General features: G+C 41.5%; 1 protein-coding gene across 5 annotated transcripts in view; it reads left to right on the top strand.

The window, feature by feature from the left end:
* The window catches only part of POC1A (POC1 centriolar protein A), a 108,574-nt gene extending 93,041 nt beyond the window's left edge, over positions 1–15,533 (top strand). For all 5 annotated transcript variants that reach the window (XM_077822477.1, XM_077822476.1, XM_077822478.1 and 2 more), the window contains one exon: positions 13,099–15,533. In XM_077822477.1, the coding sequence (XP_077678603.1) occupies positions 13,099–13,197 (99 nt within the window). In that variant the 3' untranslated portion in view covers positions 13,198–15,533. The remainder of the gene's footprint in view (positions 1–13,098) is intronic.
* The last annotated feature ends 1,255 nt before the right edge of the window (positions 15,534–16,788 follow it).

Below are 16,788 nucleotides of genomic sequence, written 5' to 3'. Positions count from 1 at the left end.
AATTCACTCTCCTGCTGGTGATAGCCCATCCAAAGTGACAACTCTTTACACAATGTGCATGATAATCAAGTTAGGCCATTTCCTGCACAAATCCAGGTTCTCTCACTCCCTCACCCCCCTCCAAAAACCCACCCCCATACACACACAAACTCACTCTCCTGCTGGTAATAGCTCATCCAAACTGACCACTCTCCAAGTTTAAATCCAAGTTAAACCAGAACATCTGGGGGGGGGGGGTAGGAAAAAACAAGAGGAAATAGGCTACCTTGCATAATGACTTAGCCACTCCCAGTCTCTATTTAAGCCTAAATTAATAGTATCCAATTTGCAAATGAATTCCAATTCAGCAGTTTCTCGCTGGAGTCTGGATTTGAAGTTTTTTTGTTTTAAGATAGCGACCTTCATGTCTGTGATTGCGTGACCAGAGAGATTGAAGTGTTCTCCGACTGGTTTATGAATGTTATAATTCTTGACATCTGATTTGTGTCCATTTATTCTTTTACGTAGAGACTGTCCAGTTTGACCAATGTACATGGCAGAGGGGCATTGCTGGCACATGATGGCATAAATCACATTGGTGGATGTGCAGGTGAACGAGCCTCTGATAGTGTGGCTGATGTTATTAGGCCCTGTGATGGTGTCCCCTGAATAGATATGTGGGCACAATTGGCAACGGGCTTTGTTGCAAGGATAAGTTCCTGGGTTAGTGGTTCTGTTGTGTGGTATGTGGTTGTTGGTGAGTATTTGCTTCAGGTTGCGGGGCTGTCTGTAGGCAAGGACTGGCCTGTCTCCCAAGATTTGTGAGAGTGTTGGGTCATCCTTTAGGATAGGTTGTAGATCCTTAATAATGCGTTGGAGGGGTTTTAGTTGGGGGCTGAAGGTGACGGCTAGTGGCGTTCTGTTATTTTCTTTGTTAGGCCTGTCCTGTAGTAGGTAACTTCTGGGAACTCTTCTGGCTCTATCAATCTGTTTCTTTACTTCCGCAGGTGGGTATTGTAGTTGTAAGAAAGCTTGACAGAGATCTTGTAGGTGTTTGTCTCTGTCTGAGGGGTTGGAGCAAATGCGGTTGTATCGCAGAGCTTGGCTGTAGACGATGGATCGTGTGGTGTGGTCAGGGTGAAAGCTGGAGGCATGCAGGTAGGAATAGCGGTCAGTAGGTTTCCGGTATAGGGTGGTGTTTATGTGACCATTGTTTATTAGCACTGTAGTGTCCAGGAAGTGGATCTCTTGTGTGGACTGGACCAGGCTGAGGTTGGTGGTGGGATGGAAATTGTTGAAATCATGGTGGAATTCCTCAAGGGCTTCTTTTCCATGGGTCCAGATGATGAAGATGTCATCAATATAGCGCAAGTAGAGTAGGGGCTTTAGGGGACGAGAGCTGAGGAAGCGTTGTTCTAAATCAGCCATAAAAATGTTGGCATACTGTGGGGCCATGCGGGTACCCATAGCAGTGCCGCTGATCTGAAGGTATACATTGTCCCCAAATGTGAAATAGTTATGGGTAAGGACAAAGTCACAAAGTTCAGCCACCAGGTTAGCCATGACATTATCGGGGATAGTGTTCCGGACGGCTTGTAGTCCATCTTTGTGTGGAATGTTGGTGTAGAGGGCTTCTACATCCATAGTGGCCAGGATGGTGTTATCAGGAAGATCACTGATGGATTGAAGTTTCCTCAGGAAGTCAGTGGTGTCTCAAAGGTAGCTGGGAGTGCTGGTAGCGTAGGGCCTGAGGAGGGAGTCTACATAGCCAGACAATCCTGCTGTCAGGGTGCCAATGCCTGAAATGATGGGGCGCCCAGGAGTTCCAGGTTTATGGATCTTGGGTAGTAGATAGAATATCCCAGGTCGGGGTTCCAGGGGTGTGTCTGTGCGGATTTGATCTTGTGCTTTTTCAGGAAGTTTCTTGAGCAAATGCTGTAGTTGCTTTTGGTAACTCTCAGTGGGATCATAGGGTAATGGCTTGTAGAAACTCGTGTTGGAGAGCTGCCGAGCAGCCTCTTGTTCATATTCCGACCTATTCATGATGACAACAGCACCTCCTTTGTCAGCCTTTTTGATTATGATGTCAGAGTTGTTTCTGAGGCTGTGGATGGCATTGCGTTCCGCATGGCTGAGGTTATGGGGCAAGTGATGCTGCTTTTGGAAACTTCAATCCATCGGTGATCTTCCTGATAACACCATCCTGGCCACTATGGATGTAGAAGCCCTCTACACCAACATTCCACACAAAGATGGACTACAAGCCGTCAGGAACACTATCCCCGATAATGTCACGGCTAACCTGGTGGCTGAACTTTGTGACTTTGTCCTTACCCATAACTATTTCACATTTGGGGACAATGTATACCTTCAGATCAGCGGCACTGCTATGGGTACCCGCATGGCCCCACAGTATGCCAACATTTTTATGGCTGATTTAGAACAACGCTTCCTCAGCTCTCGTCCCCTAAAGCCCCTACTCTACTTGCGCTATATTGATGACATCTTCATCATCTGGACCCATGGAAAAGAAGCCCTTGAGGAATTCCACCATGATTTCAACAATTTCCATCCCACCACCAACCTCAGCCTGGTCCAGTCCACACAAGAGATCCACTTCCTGGACACTACAGTGCTAATAAACAATGGTCACATAAACACCACCCTATACCGGAAACCTACTGACCGCTATTCCTACCTGCATGCCTCCAGCTTTCACCCTGACCACACCACACGATCCATCGTCTACAGCCAAGCTCTGCGATACAACCGCATTTGCTCCAACCCCTCAGACAGAGACAAACACCTACAAGATCTCTGTCAAGCTTTCTTACAACTACAATACCCACCTGTGGAAGTAAAGAAACAGATTGATAGAGCCAGAAGAGTTCCCAGAAGTTACCTACTACAGGACAGGCCTAACAAAGAAAATAACAGAACGCCACTAGCCGTCACCTTCAGCCCCCAACTAAAACCCCTCCAACGCATTATTAAGGATCTACAACCCATCCTAAAGGATGACCCAACACTCTCACAAATCTTGGGAGACAGGCCAGTCCTTGCCTACAGACAGCCCCGCAACCTGAAGCAAATACTCACCAACAACCACATACCACACAACAGAACCACTAACCCAGGAACTTATCCTTGCAACAAAGCCCGTTGCCAGTTGTGCCCACATATCTATTCAGGGGACACCATCACAGGGCCTAATAACATCAGCCACACTATCAGAGGCTCGTTCACCTGCACATCCACCAATGTGATTTATGCCATCATGTGCCAGCAATGCCCCTCTGCCATGTACATTGGTCAAACTGGACAGTCTCTACGTAAAAGAATAAATGGACACAAATCAGATGTCAAGAATTATAACATTCATAAACCAGTCGGAGAACACTTCAATCTCTCTGGTCACGCAATCACAGACATGAAGGTCGCTATCTTGAAACAAAAAAACTTCAAATCCAGACTCCAGCGAGAAACTGCTGAATTGGAATTCATTTGCAAATTGGATACTATTAATTTAGGCTTAAATAGAGACTGGGAGTGGCTAAGTCATTATGCAAGGTAGCCTATTTCCTCTTGTTTTTTCCTACCCCCCCCCCCCAGATGTTCTGGTTTAACTTGGATTTAAACTTGGAGAGTGGTCAGTTTGGATGAGCTATTACCAGCAGGAGAGTGAGTTTGTGTGTGTATGGGGGTGGGTTTTTGGAGGGGGGTGAGGGAGTGAGAGAACCTGGATTTGTGCAGGAAATGGCCTAACTTGATTATCATGCACATTGTGTAAAGAGTTGTCACTTTGGATGGGCTATCACCAGCAGGAGAGTGAATTTGTGTGGGGGGGTGGAGGGTGAGAAAACCTGGATTTGTGCTGGAAATGGCCTAACCTGATGATTACTTTAGATAAGCTATTACCAGCAGGACAGAGGGGTGGGAGGAGGTATTGTTTCATATTCTCTGTGTATATATAAAGTCTGCTGCAGTTTCCATGGTATGCATCTGATGAAGTGAGCTGTAGCTCACGAAAGCTCATGCTCAAATAAATTGGTTAGTCTCTAAGGTGCCACAAGTACTCCTTTTCTTTGTTTACTTTGTAAATGAAATGGTCTTAAGATGACATGTAAGCAAGAATTATGTATTTAAAATATTAACTAGAATCACTTTTAGTTTTGATTTACTTTACAAATATTTTATATTTTTTGTATATATAAACATCCTAAATTTGAGTGCTATCCTAGATTTGACCTGCAAAGATAAAAACTTCAGGCTTCATTTTCCTGAGCAGCAGCATGAAATTCATATCTCTGCTGTTCTGAGAAATGGGCTAAACTTAAAGATGCAGCAATCAATTCAATGGGTTTGTTTATGCTACATTAAAGACCCACAGCTGGCCTGCATCAGCGGACTTGGGCTCGAGGGGCTTGGGCTATGGGTCTGTTTAATTGTGGTGGAGATGTTCAAGCTTGGGCTGGAGCATGGGCTGTGGGACCCTGTCCAGGGTGGAGTTGGGAGGGTCCCAAGCCCGGGCTCCACTAAGCAACTACACCACAGTTAAACAGCACAGTAGCCTGAGCCTTGCGAGCCCAAGTCAGCTGATATGGGCCAATCACAGGTGTTTAATTGCAGTGTAGTCAAACCGAATGTGTCCAGATGAGGAGTTGGAATGAATATTCTCATAACATTTTTATGAGGCAACAAAGATGTTTTCTTTTGGGTAACTTTTTCATTCAAAACCCATTTGCTCTAGGATATGTTTGATATTCAAATATGTGTTAGTGTGCTATCTCACACTCTTTCCTAGCTGGACTTCCAACTCAAGTATTCCTCTGTAAGACAGAAGGTCAGTGGATGAATATCTCCGCTGCAATGGAAAACTTAATTTGGAATAATTAGCATGCAGGTTTAATGTACTTTGCCATCATCATAAACACCTGCAGTTGCCATTATCAGTAGGACAAATATATGTAACACTAGTACATAGTGGGCACCTGCTGGGGGAAGTAGCTTCTGTTTTGTGTGTGAAGAAAGATGTGTCTATTCCAAATGAAAACCGAGTTCAGAATCAGGTTATCATAAAAATTCATAAATTGCTGAGAGAACCCACCCATAGGAAATAGAGTTTCATATTCATCCAAACTAATACTCCATTAAAGCCAGGGGGAAAAACAACACAGTGAAATTTAGAAGAGTTTTTAAAGCCCTGAGATAATCCACACCAGGAACTAAGGGACAGTCTAGGTTGTGTGAGTTTAAAGGATCATTTCACTTATTCCGGAAGCGATTGTAGAGGGGGGTAAATTTTTTTAAATGAAATTCACTAGTATAAAAACACAGTCTGGAGGGGGGGAAATTAGTTTAGTTCAGACTGAAAGTGGTCTTCAGAATAAAGTATGTAGTCTAAAATAAGTAAAGCAAAATAATTGTGTTTACATTCAGAAATGTTATTCAGAACACATAATGGATAACAGAGATCAGAGGAGTGGCTTTTAGAAAATATGAAATGAATCAGTTTTGATTCCAGTGCTGTGTTCTTTATTTGAGATCTTTAGGAAACATTTCAATCTGAAAAACCTTTGAAATACTGGAGGAGCTGTTGCTTTTTGACATCTTAGCATCTAGGTCCTCTAGATGAGGTTATTTTTCATAATTCTCAGTCCTCCCTTTTGACGATGCAATAGCTTTGAGCTGTCAGACTCATTTGGGATATTTCATTTCTTTGCAGGATATTGACAGTGCTCTGTATTATATTGTTGTAGCTACTGTTTGCTGGAAGCAACTCTGAAATATGCTTGTTTTGATTCCTTTTTAATCTGGAAATGAGGAAGGTTTTTTCCTTCTAAAACTGCTTAAATACCACTCTTATGCTCCTCGCGTCTCACTGTAGTATCACTGCAAGATGCAGTCCAAAGATCTGCTCCTGAAAAGTGCAGAGCACCTACCTTGGGCTGCTGAGGACCTTCAGATTCTATTGTCCTTCAATGAGAAGGAGCTCTCGGTACCTCTGAGAAATGGCCCGATGCAATCCCCCAATGCAGTCAATGGGAATCTTTCCATTGACTTCAGTGGGCTTTGGATTAGGCCCGAGGTGCACAGCATCTTGCAGGACTGGGACTTTGGCTTCTAGAAGCTATTACTTTAAACCTGGGCTGTTGTCCATGTCCGCTCAAATAAGAAATCTGTTGTGCTAAATATGTTTAAAGTGGTTTGAATGCCTTTAAAATGACTAATTCTGCAGAGCTACTGTGAAAGCATCAGTGTTTAGATCACTGTGAACTGTATTTAGTTATGTATATTCAGTATATATTTGTGGCTAAACTAAAGTAGATAATTTTAGAAGTATATTGTATATATTTCTCTGTGTACTATAAAACAGCATAAACGCCTGAAAGGTCACCAAATAACACATGGGGAAGGAGACCAAAAATCAAAGTTAAGAACAGCTTCCATCCTTAAATATCCCATACAATGTCCTTAAATAAAACTCCAATGTAATATTAAGATAATCTAACCAGTAACGTGCTCTAAAAATGATTGTGTCTTAAATACAATAAAGAATAATTAAGCAAAATCTCATATTGCCACTTTGGTTAAAAATATGACATTACAGTCTACGGTCCTTCAATATGCAGTTCCCATAGAGCTTCAGGTGGGACCTGTTACCTTGCTATAATACAGCATGCACTGTTTTGATGGCATTGAATCATGTGGCCCACCCATCTTAGTTTTTTGAAGCTCATTTTTCTTGCTGTAATTATGACAAAGCCCTCAAGGTTCTGGGGCTTTGAGTTACTTTGTATTTTTTTCTTTCCTTTCTTTGATTAGTTTGTGTGTTCGGAAGGTATCAGTCTTTCCCTAGGGACTCATGTGCAAGGCTTTAGCTACTCCAATATAGCATTAACAAGCCTAAATAATATCTCGAAGCAGGCCTTGCTCAGGTAGCTACTTCCAGGTGACACCTTAATCTCAACAATAAATGTATGATTCAGATAAATATATCCTGATTAACACCAGTGCAGTTTGGCCACGTTTGTCATAAGTGTCCATGAGAATTGTGAGGACCTTGTGAAGAATAATGTACCCTAAAACTTCAGCCATAATTTGGGGGGGGTTCACCTTGCTCTGCACCTCGAAGCACAGGTCACTTGCAGGTTTAAACTAGTGTAAATAGTGGAGTCTCTGTAAATCATGATTTGAGGACTTCAGTAACTTAGCCAGAGGTTAGGGGTCTATTACAGGAGTGAGTGGATTCGGTTCTGTGGCCTGCAATGTGCAGGAAGTCAGACTAGATGTTCATGATGGTCCTTTCTGACAGTAAAGTCTAAGAGTCTGAGTCTATGTCCTGATGTTTGTCAGTATAATATTGTGGTGCTTCAGCACTGCTTTTCATATGGCACATACTACCAGGAACATTGGCATGGATATGGAGCACAAACCCTGTTCTGTGGGACTTGGATTGTTTCTTACATTAGGTCTAGAAATCTGTGTTGGCCTTATTATATGATATCATAATTATGAGATTATGAAAATGAAATAACGTATTTGAAGAAAATGAAATAACGTATTTGTAATGCCAAGATGTAATCATTCTAGTGTCTCCTTTGTGCTTCTTGGTTTGAAATCCTCATATCTAAAATTAAGTTATTAGGATGCCTTTAATTCCTTTTCCATTGTGTCCTGTTCTGGTAGATTCTTTTGCTATAATGAAAACATACCTTTATAAATAAATGTGTGTGATGCAGAATAAAATCTTAAGAGGTAGGAATAGGGCTCTTTTGCTATTTGATACAATACATGCTAATGCTCTGCCAGACTTTTCTAAGGTAACATGTTCCAAACTAGGAGGACTTGTGGTACCTTAGAGACTAACAAATTTATCTGACGATGAAGTGAGCTGTAGCTCACGAAAGCTTATGCTCAAATAAAATTGTTAGTCTCTAAGGTGCCACAAGTCCTCCTTTTCTTTTTGTGGATACAGACTAACACGGCTGCTACTCTGAAATATGTTCCAAACTGTGTCCAAAGTACTAGCTTCCACTTATCATAAAACCACCAAACAAGTTTCATCCAAATTGTATTTGAAATAAGAAAGACTCTTCAAGTTAAGAGATCAAGCTGTAAACTCCTCAAATCTCAATTAAAAAAAAGACAGATTCTGTATTATAAAATCCTTAACGATGAGGGTAGTAAGGAAAATACTTAAGGAAAGTAAGGAAAGTCATCTGGCTAGACTGATCCCACTTCCCAACTATCCAGAGGGATGTGTGTTGTTCCTCTTGTGTCTAGATCTGCTGCTGCGTTTCTTGAGGAGTCAGTAGCCGATAGAATTACTAACTTTAGAAATCACCCTCCACCCTGCTGATCATCTGCATTACTGCTCTGTGTAGAGGAGGCCCTGGATACTAGTAACCATTTCTGGTGTTTTTCCAGTGTTTATTGGATAAACACCAGTTTCATTTGTGTGAGGAGTGTTTTATCAGTGTTTATAACAGAGCTTCTCATTTTAAGTTTTAACTGATAAAGTAAAAATTAGGGCTGTCAAGCAATTAAAAAAAATTAATCACAATTAATTGTGTGATTAATCGCACTGTTAAACAATAATAGAATACCATTTATTTAAATATTTTTGGATGTTTTCTACATTTTCAAATATATTGATTTAAATTACAATACAGAATACAAAGTGTACAGTGCTCACTTTATATTTATTTTTTATTACAAGTATTTGCACTGTAAAAAACCCAAAAGAAAAAGTATTTTTTCAGTTCACTTAATTCAAGTACTGTAGTGCAATCTCTTTATCAAGAAAGTTGAATGTACAAATGTAGAATTGTGTACAAAAAAACCTGAATCCAAAAATAAAACAATGTAAATTTAAGAACCTGCAAGTCCACTCAGTCCTACTTCTTCAGCCAATCGCTCGGACAAACAAGTCTGTTTACATTTGCAGGACATAATGCTGCCTGCTTCTTGTTTACAATGTCACGTGAAAGTGAGAACAGGCATTTGCATGGCACTGTCATAGCCAGCGTCGCAAGATATTTATGTGCCAAATGCGCTAAAGATTCATATGTCCCTTCATGCTTCAGCCACCATTCCAGGGGACATGGGTCCATGCTGATGACGAGTTCTGCTCAATAACCATCCAAAGCAGTGCAGACCGACACATGCTCGTTTTCATTATCTGAGTCAGATGCCACCAGCAGAAGGTTGATTTTCTTTTTTGGTGATTCGGGTTCTGTAGATTCCACATTGTAGTATTGCTCTTTTAAGATTTCTGAAAGCTTATTCCAGACCTCGTTCCTCTCAGGTTTTGGAAGGCACTTCAGATTCTTAAACCTTGGGTCAAGTGTTGTAGCTATCTTTAGAAATCTCTCATGGGTACCTTCTTTGCATTTTGTGAAATCTGCTGTGAAAGTGTCCTTAAAATGAACATATGCTGAGTCATCATCCGAGGCTGCTATAACATGAAATATATGTCAGAATGCGGATAAAACAGAGCAGGGGACATACAGTTCTCCCCCAAGGAGTTCAGTCAAATATTTAATTAACACATTATTTTTTTATTGAACGTCATCCGCATGGAAGCATGTCCTCGGAGTGGTGGCCAAAGCATGAAGGGGCATACGAATCTTTAGCATATCTGGCACGTAAATACCTTGCAGTGCCGGCTGCAAAAGTGCCATGCAAATGCCTGTTCCCACTTTCAAGTGACATTGTGACCAAGAAGCGGGCAGCATTATCTCCTGTAAATGCAAACAAACTTGTTTGTCTTAGCAATTGGCTGAACAAGAAGTAGGACTGAGTAGACTTGTAGGCTCTGAAGTTTTACATTGTTTTGTTTTTGAGTGCAGTTATGTAAGAAAAAAAATCTACATTTGTAAATTACACTTTCACAATAAAGAGATTGCACTACAGTACTTGTATGAGGTGAATTGAAAAATACTATTTCTTTTGTTTTTCATTTTTACGGTGCAAATATTTGTAATAAATAATACCGAGTTTGATTTCAATCACAACACAGAATACAATATATGTGAAAATGTAGAAAAACATCCACAATATTTAATAAATTTCAATTGGTATTCTATTGTTTAACAGTGTGATTAAAGCTGCGATTAATCGTGATTAATTTTTTTGAGTTAATCATGTGAGTTAACTGCGATTAGTTGACAGCCCTAGTAAAATATGTGAATTTGTTTTAGTGATTAAATGTCGATTAATTTTATTTAATGCTTTCTATTTCAGCGTGGTAGCCATGTTAGTCTGTATCAGCAAAAACAATAAGGAGCCCTTGTGGCACCTTAGAGACTAACAAATTTATTTGGGCATAAGCTTTTGTGGGCTAAAACCCACTTCATGAGATGCATAGAGTGGAAAATACAGGGGGGTATATATACACAGTACATGATAAAATGGGAGTTGCCTTACCAAGTGGGGGTCAGTGCTAACGAGACAATTCAATTAACAGTAGAATACCAAGGGAGGAAAAATCACTTTTGTAGTGGTAATGAGGGTGGCCCATTTCAAACAGTTGACAAGAAGGTGTGAGAAACAGCAGGGGGAAATTAGTATGGGGAAATTAGTTTTTGTGATGACCCATTCACTCCCAGTCTTTATTCAGGCCTCATTTGATGGTGTCCAGTTTGCAAATTAATTCCAGTTCTGCAGTTTCTCATTGGAGTCTGTTTTTGAAGTTTTTTTTGTTGAAGAATTGTCACTTTTAAGTCGGTTATTGAGTGACCAGGGAGTTTGAAGTGTTCTCCTACTGGTTTTTGAATGTTTTTGATTCCTGCTGTCAGATTTGTGTCCATTTATTCTTTTGCGAAGAGACTGTCCGGTTTGGCCAATGTACATGGCAGAGGGGCATTGCTGGCACATGATGGCATATATCACATCGGTAGATGTGCAGGTGAACGAGCCCCTGATGGTGTGGCTGATGTGGTTAGGTCCTGTGATGGTGTCCCTTGAATAGATATGCGGACAGAGTTGGCTCCGGGGTTTGTTGCAGGGTTTGGTTCCTGGGCTGGTGTTTTTTGTTGTGTGGTGTGTAGTTGCTGGTGAGTATTTGTTTCAGGTTGGTGGGCTGTCTGTAAGCGAGGACTGGCCTGTCTCCCACGGTCTGTGAGAGTGAGGGATCATTCTTCAGGATAGATTGTAGATCCTTGATGATGCGCTGGAGAGGTTTTAGTTGGGGGCTGTAGGTGACGGCTAGTGGCGTTGTCTTACTTTCCTTGTTGGGCCTGTCTTATATAGGTGACTTCTCAGTACGCTTCTGGCTCTGTCAGTCTGTTTCTTCACTTCACCAGGTGGGTATTGTAGTTTTAAGAATGCTTGATAGACATCCTGTAGGTGTTTTGTCTCTGTCTGAGGGAGTGGAGCAAATGCGGTTGTAGCTTAGAGCTTGGCTGTGGACAATGGATTGTGTGATGTGGTCTGGATGAAAGCTGGAGGCATGTAGGTAAGTATAGCGGTCAGTAGGTTTCCACTATAGGGTGGTGGTTATGTGATGAAGTGGGATTTAGCCCATGAAAGCTTATGCCCAGATAAATTTGTTAGTCTCTAAGGTGCAACAAGGGCTTCTAATTGTTAATGCTTTCTATATCTAATATTTCAACATTACCAACTGCTTCAGTGTCCTTGAAATGCACTTTTACATTGCTGACTATCTTTGATTACCTTCAAAATAATCAATAAATGACTTCCAGCAGAAAATTTTATCTCCATGTAATTTAAAATTTGCTTTCTGCATACTTTGCATGTCTGTATCTAGATTTTAGAGCTATGAGATAGAGCTAGTGGTGATGGTATTTATAAGGCATTAATCAGCTTCTGTAGAGGGCACAAATACAATGTTAAGATAAGCATGTGACGGGTTGCCCCCCTTTAAGATGCCACCTGATGTGCTGGAATACCACTGAGCCCACCTGTTCCACCAGCCTGGGCTCCCTTTACCCTGTCTTGCTGAGTTAGGCTATTAAGCCTTCTCTAGCACACACACACAGGCAGGGCCACACCCAACTGCAAAACGACATACACTGAGGTCAGCTCTGGGAAGCCTCAGCTAAGGGATTTGCCCCAGCACTCAGGTGTCCACCTCCCTTGGAGTGCAGACCCAAAGGTATATTGTCTTGCACTGTGGAGAAATCTATACAACGCAAGCTAATAAATTTTCCCCCTCCCTCAATGTGGAGGAAGGTATGAACAACTTCTTGTGCCTCGGTTAGAAATTACAGAAACTGGGTTTAATAATAAACAAAACAAATTTTATTAACTATAAAAGGCAGATTTTATGTGGTTAAAGGGGTAGCAAACAGAACAAAGCAGATTACTAAGCAAATAAAACAAAACACGCAAACTAAGTTTGATTCACTAAAGAAACAGGTTACAAAATGTAATTTCTCACCCTAAATATTGTCACACTGTAGATTACAGAAAGTCTTGAAAGGCAGCTGCACTGGCCTGCAGCTTGAGACTTCAGGTATTTCCACTCACAGACTGGATGCCCTCCCAGCCTGGGTTCATGCCTTCTCCCCTCAGTTTAGTTCTTGTTCCCAGGTGTTTTTCAGTGTCTCTTTGGGTGGGGAGGCAGAGAGGAACCACAATGATGTCACTCCCCTGCCTTATATATAGCTAACTGACACAGCAATCAGGAAAGGAAAAAAGAATTGGAACTAAGACATGAAATCAAAGATAACAGGCCAAAAAAGGGACTAACTACTCAAAACACCTGTATGTCAGGGGTTTTAAGTGTACACTTATTACATGAGCTCTCTGGTATTTGGCCTTTTAGAAGCAGAAATTGTCTATATGTAAAGGTAGACAACACTCCACCAAAAAGGGGGAGGGAGTGAAGAGGAAATCTGGGCCCACGCTTTGAAAATGCTCAGCATCCATAACTAGGGCCAGATTTTCAGCTGAGCTTGGCAGCTCCTATTATCCTCAATAGAAGCTGCTGAGCTTAAAGCCTCTTTGGAAATTGTGATTGTGGAGTATAGACCTGGAATAGCTTGTGGTACAGTATATTTAGCATCTGTGCTAAGCAGTAAGCGTACAGCATGTGGCTTATCTTCATATATCACTCAGCAGCACTCTTTATTTTATTATTTCCCTTTGCAGACTGTTTCCATTCTGGAGCAAAGACTGACACTGACTGAAGACAAGCTGAAGGAGTGTCTTGAGAATCAGCAGAAGCTCATGCACAGTAAAGGGAATTGATTCCACGAGGGGCTGATAAAGCCAGAGTTGTCTGGAGGCTTGGGGTTTTGTTTGTGTGTTTCTAATACTTTAGGTGAATCATTTTTAACAGATGGAATCACTTATTTTATTAAAATAAAATGTACAGCCAATGGCATCTGTAAATACACATTTTTGTTACTGTAAGAATAAAATTCTCTTATTTCACTAAACACAGCTAACAATTGGTGATCCTTTGAGTTAACTCCCCGTTGAACAGAGGCAGTGCTAGCCCAAGGGGGGCCCTAAGCAGGAATATTTTTTTGCCTTCACAATACATAATAAAATGCGAATGGGGGCCCCTATGAGCTGCTCGGGGCCCTAAGCAATTACTTAGCGCTGGTCTATACTAGAATCACTACAGCAGCACAGCTGTACCCATGTAGCTGCGCCACGGTAACGCTGCTAAAGCAGATGCTGTATGCCGACGGGAGAGAGCTCATCGGCATCCTGTCGGCATCATTACTCCACCTCCCCGAGTGGCAGTAGCTTAGGTCACTCGGGTGTGGCTTATTCACACCCCTGAGCGACGTAAGTTGTACCGAAGTAAGCGCTAATGTGTACAAGCCCGAAGTCCGCTTATGCCTTGTGCTGGCACTGTTGAGAGCACAAGTATTGTATGTGGAGTGTAGGGGAGGGGAAGATCTGACCTTCTCAGAGCTGCTGCTGAGTTAAACTAGTTAATCTGAGCATTTGGGGAATGTGAAGCAACTGGGAAGTGCTGTGCCAGATTTGCTGATCTATTGTTGAGGTGTCTGCGTGCATGCTGGGGTGTTTGCTCACAGGCAAAGAATGCCCAAATGGTGGACGTGCACCTCTATTCTAAAACTGTAGCAAGCGTCAGAGAACGTGACTCATGCTTCTAGAAGGTTCTGCATCACCAAGTCCCAAATGGCTCCTAGAGAATTTGATGAAGAGCGAATCTGAACGTCCTTTGCACAAAGGATATTGTAGTGTGTGGGATCTACTCATCTCTTATGCAGTGTGTAGAGGGTGAAAATAGCAGGGCCTAAGGCGAGATGAGAGGCACCAGCTAGGAAGAGATACAATATGGTCCTAAGGAACATTCTCTTTAATATATCTTGATTCATTTTTTTAAGAGAGTTGTGGGGAGGAGGATAAATAGCAGAACTGTTAGCGCAGCCTTTTACTTGCTTTCTCTTTCTGAGTGTCCCAAATCAATTTTATCTTGATATTTTATAGCTGGAATGCCACTTCAGTTCACTTTGATATCTTCCCCCCATAGACTGTACGGTCAGGACTCTATGTATGTGTCCAGTATGTGACTGCACAGGAGCCTACACTTCTGGGCCCCCTGCTTTGCTAATACTCCTCCCAGCATTCACCCATGAGCTCTCCCTTCCCCCCACCCCCCCATAAGTGCTTGTTGTAGTCACTACTACCTACCCACCTTGAGAAATCAGCTGCAGGAGCCCCAGCCTCACCTGGTTGCTGGACTCCTCCTAGCTGCTGCATTTCTGACCCTTTCAGTTGCACTGATTCCCAGCCTCATTCCTCTCCCACATAGCTTCCAAATCCTGCCATCTCCAGATGTGCTCTGGGCATTATGGAAGTTTGCCTGAGGCCTGGCTGGCATATCTGTTTTCACACAGGGCTATGCAAAACCAGCCCTTTTCTTGCACCTGTTTCTGCAGAAGGCTGTGTCCCCCTGAATTCTACAGAAACCTTGTAAATCCGACTGAGAGCTGTTTATTTCCATCAGGATAAAACTCTTTACATTGTCTCTCCCAGCACCAGAAAGTTCCTTATCTCCTCCTATGCAGGTGCTTCCCACATCTCCAACTTCTTCTCGCTGGAGCTACCATAATAGATTTCACTCCTTTTGGTTTGCAAGCAGCCAGTGGCTTTGTTTTGTTTCTAAGCATCTTTGGTTGATTAATTTGAATCTCTTTCTGTGTAACCACAGACTAAGAATGCTTATTTTCTCCATTTCCAAGCTGTGAATCTGAAAAATCGTTATTTTCACTTAGATTCATCTACTGGAATCGATTCAATGATATTTTTTCCCCTAACAACCAATTTTTTTTAATGCTCTTTCTAGAAGCTTTCAGTGGCCTTCTGTTGTGAAGTCATTACCTCATTTTCACTGATGGGGGGGAGGAAAATCTGCTTTTAAAGGAGAAGGGCTATCCCTAAACTGATCTAATTTGATTGGCAGAAATTATTACAATAAAAAGTGGTTTCATGGAATGAGAACTTGTAATTGGATCTTATCAATTGAATCCAAATGTGTTGGAATGCTCTTTAGTTAAATTAAATTTCAATTTTCTCCATTTTCTTGATTCTCTTAAGTGCTTTCCCCCTAAAACTTTATAAAATATAGCTTTGTATTGCTCTTAATAGTGTAAATATATTAATGTCTTGGAGATGTAAGCATTTTGTATAGTATTTTTTATGGAAGCTTTCAATAAAAGCAATTTGGGTATAACATTTGATGTAGACCCTTTTCCTTTTAGTTTTTAATGTGAACTAATTTCAAAGATGCTCGTGTGTGTGTGTGTATATATATACACACACACACACACACACACACACATATATATATATATGCATACACAACTTCTGTTATAATTGGATTAAATGGATAATAGTCATGTAGACATATCATATTCTGAGGCTGCTTCTTTCTATACAACTTTCAACCAAAAATGCTCTTGATCAACACATTTCTAATTATTCTCCTGAGCATTAGAGATTGCATTCTCAAGTTAGGAACACAAATGCCATGAATCTTCAATGAGAATTGCCCTCTTAATTCACTTAGGCGGTTTTGGAAATTCCACACTTCACATTATCAATGTAGCTCCAGGTTTCTGTGATCTCAGAAAGACTGATAAAGTATCTTAACAGAACCTAGAACAAAATACTCCCCCCACCACCCCCCGCGAGTGATTTAAATCTCCTCTCATTTTTAAGTTTCGCATTTTCATGGCACTGGACAATCCGCAATGACCATTTTGCAAAACTGCTACTTCAGGAAGCAATTGAATAGATGAGTGGTGGGGGACGGGTTGTAATTTTATTCCAAAATGTACATCAATACAGTCTCAAAAGGGTTCAGTTTTGCTGATTTTGCTCTGGGTGACTCCTGGGAGGATAACCAGGGGTTAAGGATTTTGGTTTGGATCTCCAAGGCAAACCCTAAGCCAAGTTCTTAAAAAAGCAGTTTAATTTGTTGCCATTAGATTTGCCAGACATATGACCTCACTCAACTTTTAGCAACAGTTCTTTGTGCCGAGATTGGTCCCTAGGGGAGCTACATACGCCTGAAGGCTGCAGCAAATGGATTTTTGGCTGCTCTGGGTATGGAGCATGTTAAACATAAGCATGATCTGTGAAAACGCAAGAATCTTCAAGCACGGCCCACTTTCCTTCCTGTCTGGGAGCTGGAATTGGAGAGATACCACAGTTTAGCTCATAACCAAGTAGGTAAAAGCACAGAGCACTATGATGCTGATTGTTCTGGGTTAGAGACTGGGTTCTCAGCAGAAATTACCTCTAGCTGCAGTGTCATAACCAGACATCCATCAGCTAACTAAAAAATAAGATTAA

This window comes from Eretmochelys imbricata, chromosome 7, assembly GCF_965152235.1.
Source record: "Eretmochelys imbricata isolate rEreImb1 chromosome 7, rEreImb1.hap1, whole genome shotgun sequence".
Lineage (NCBI taxonomy): Eukaryota > Metazoa > Chordata > Testudines > Cheloniidae > Eretmochelys > Eretmochelys imbricata.
This window is presented reverse-complemented; position numbering and strand designations above follow the sequence as displayed.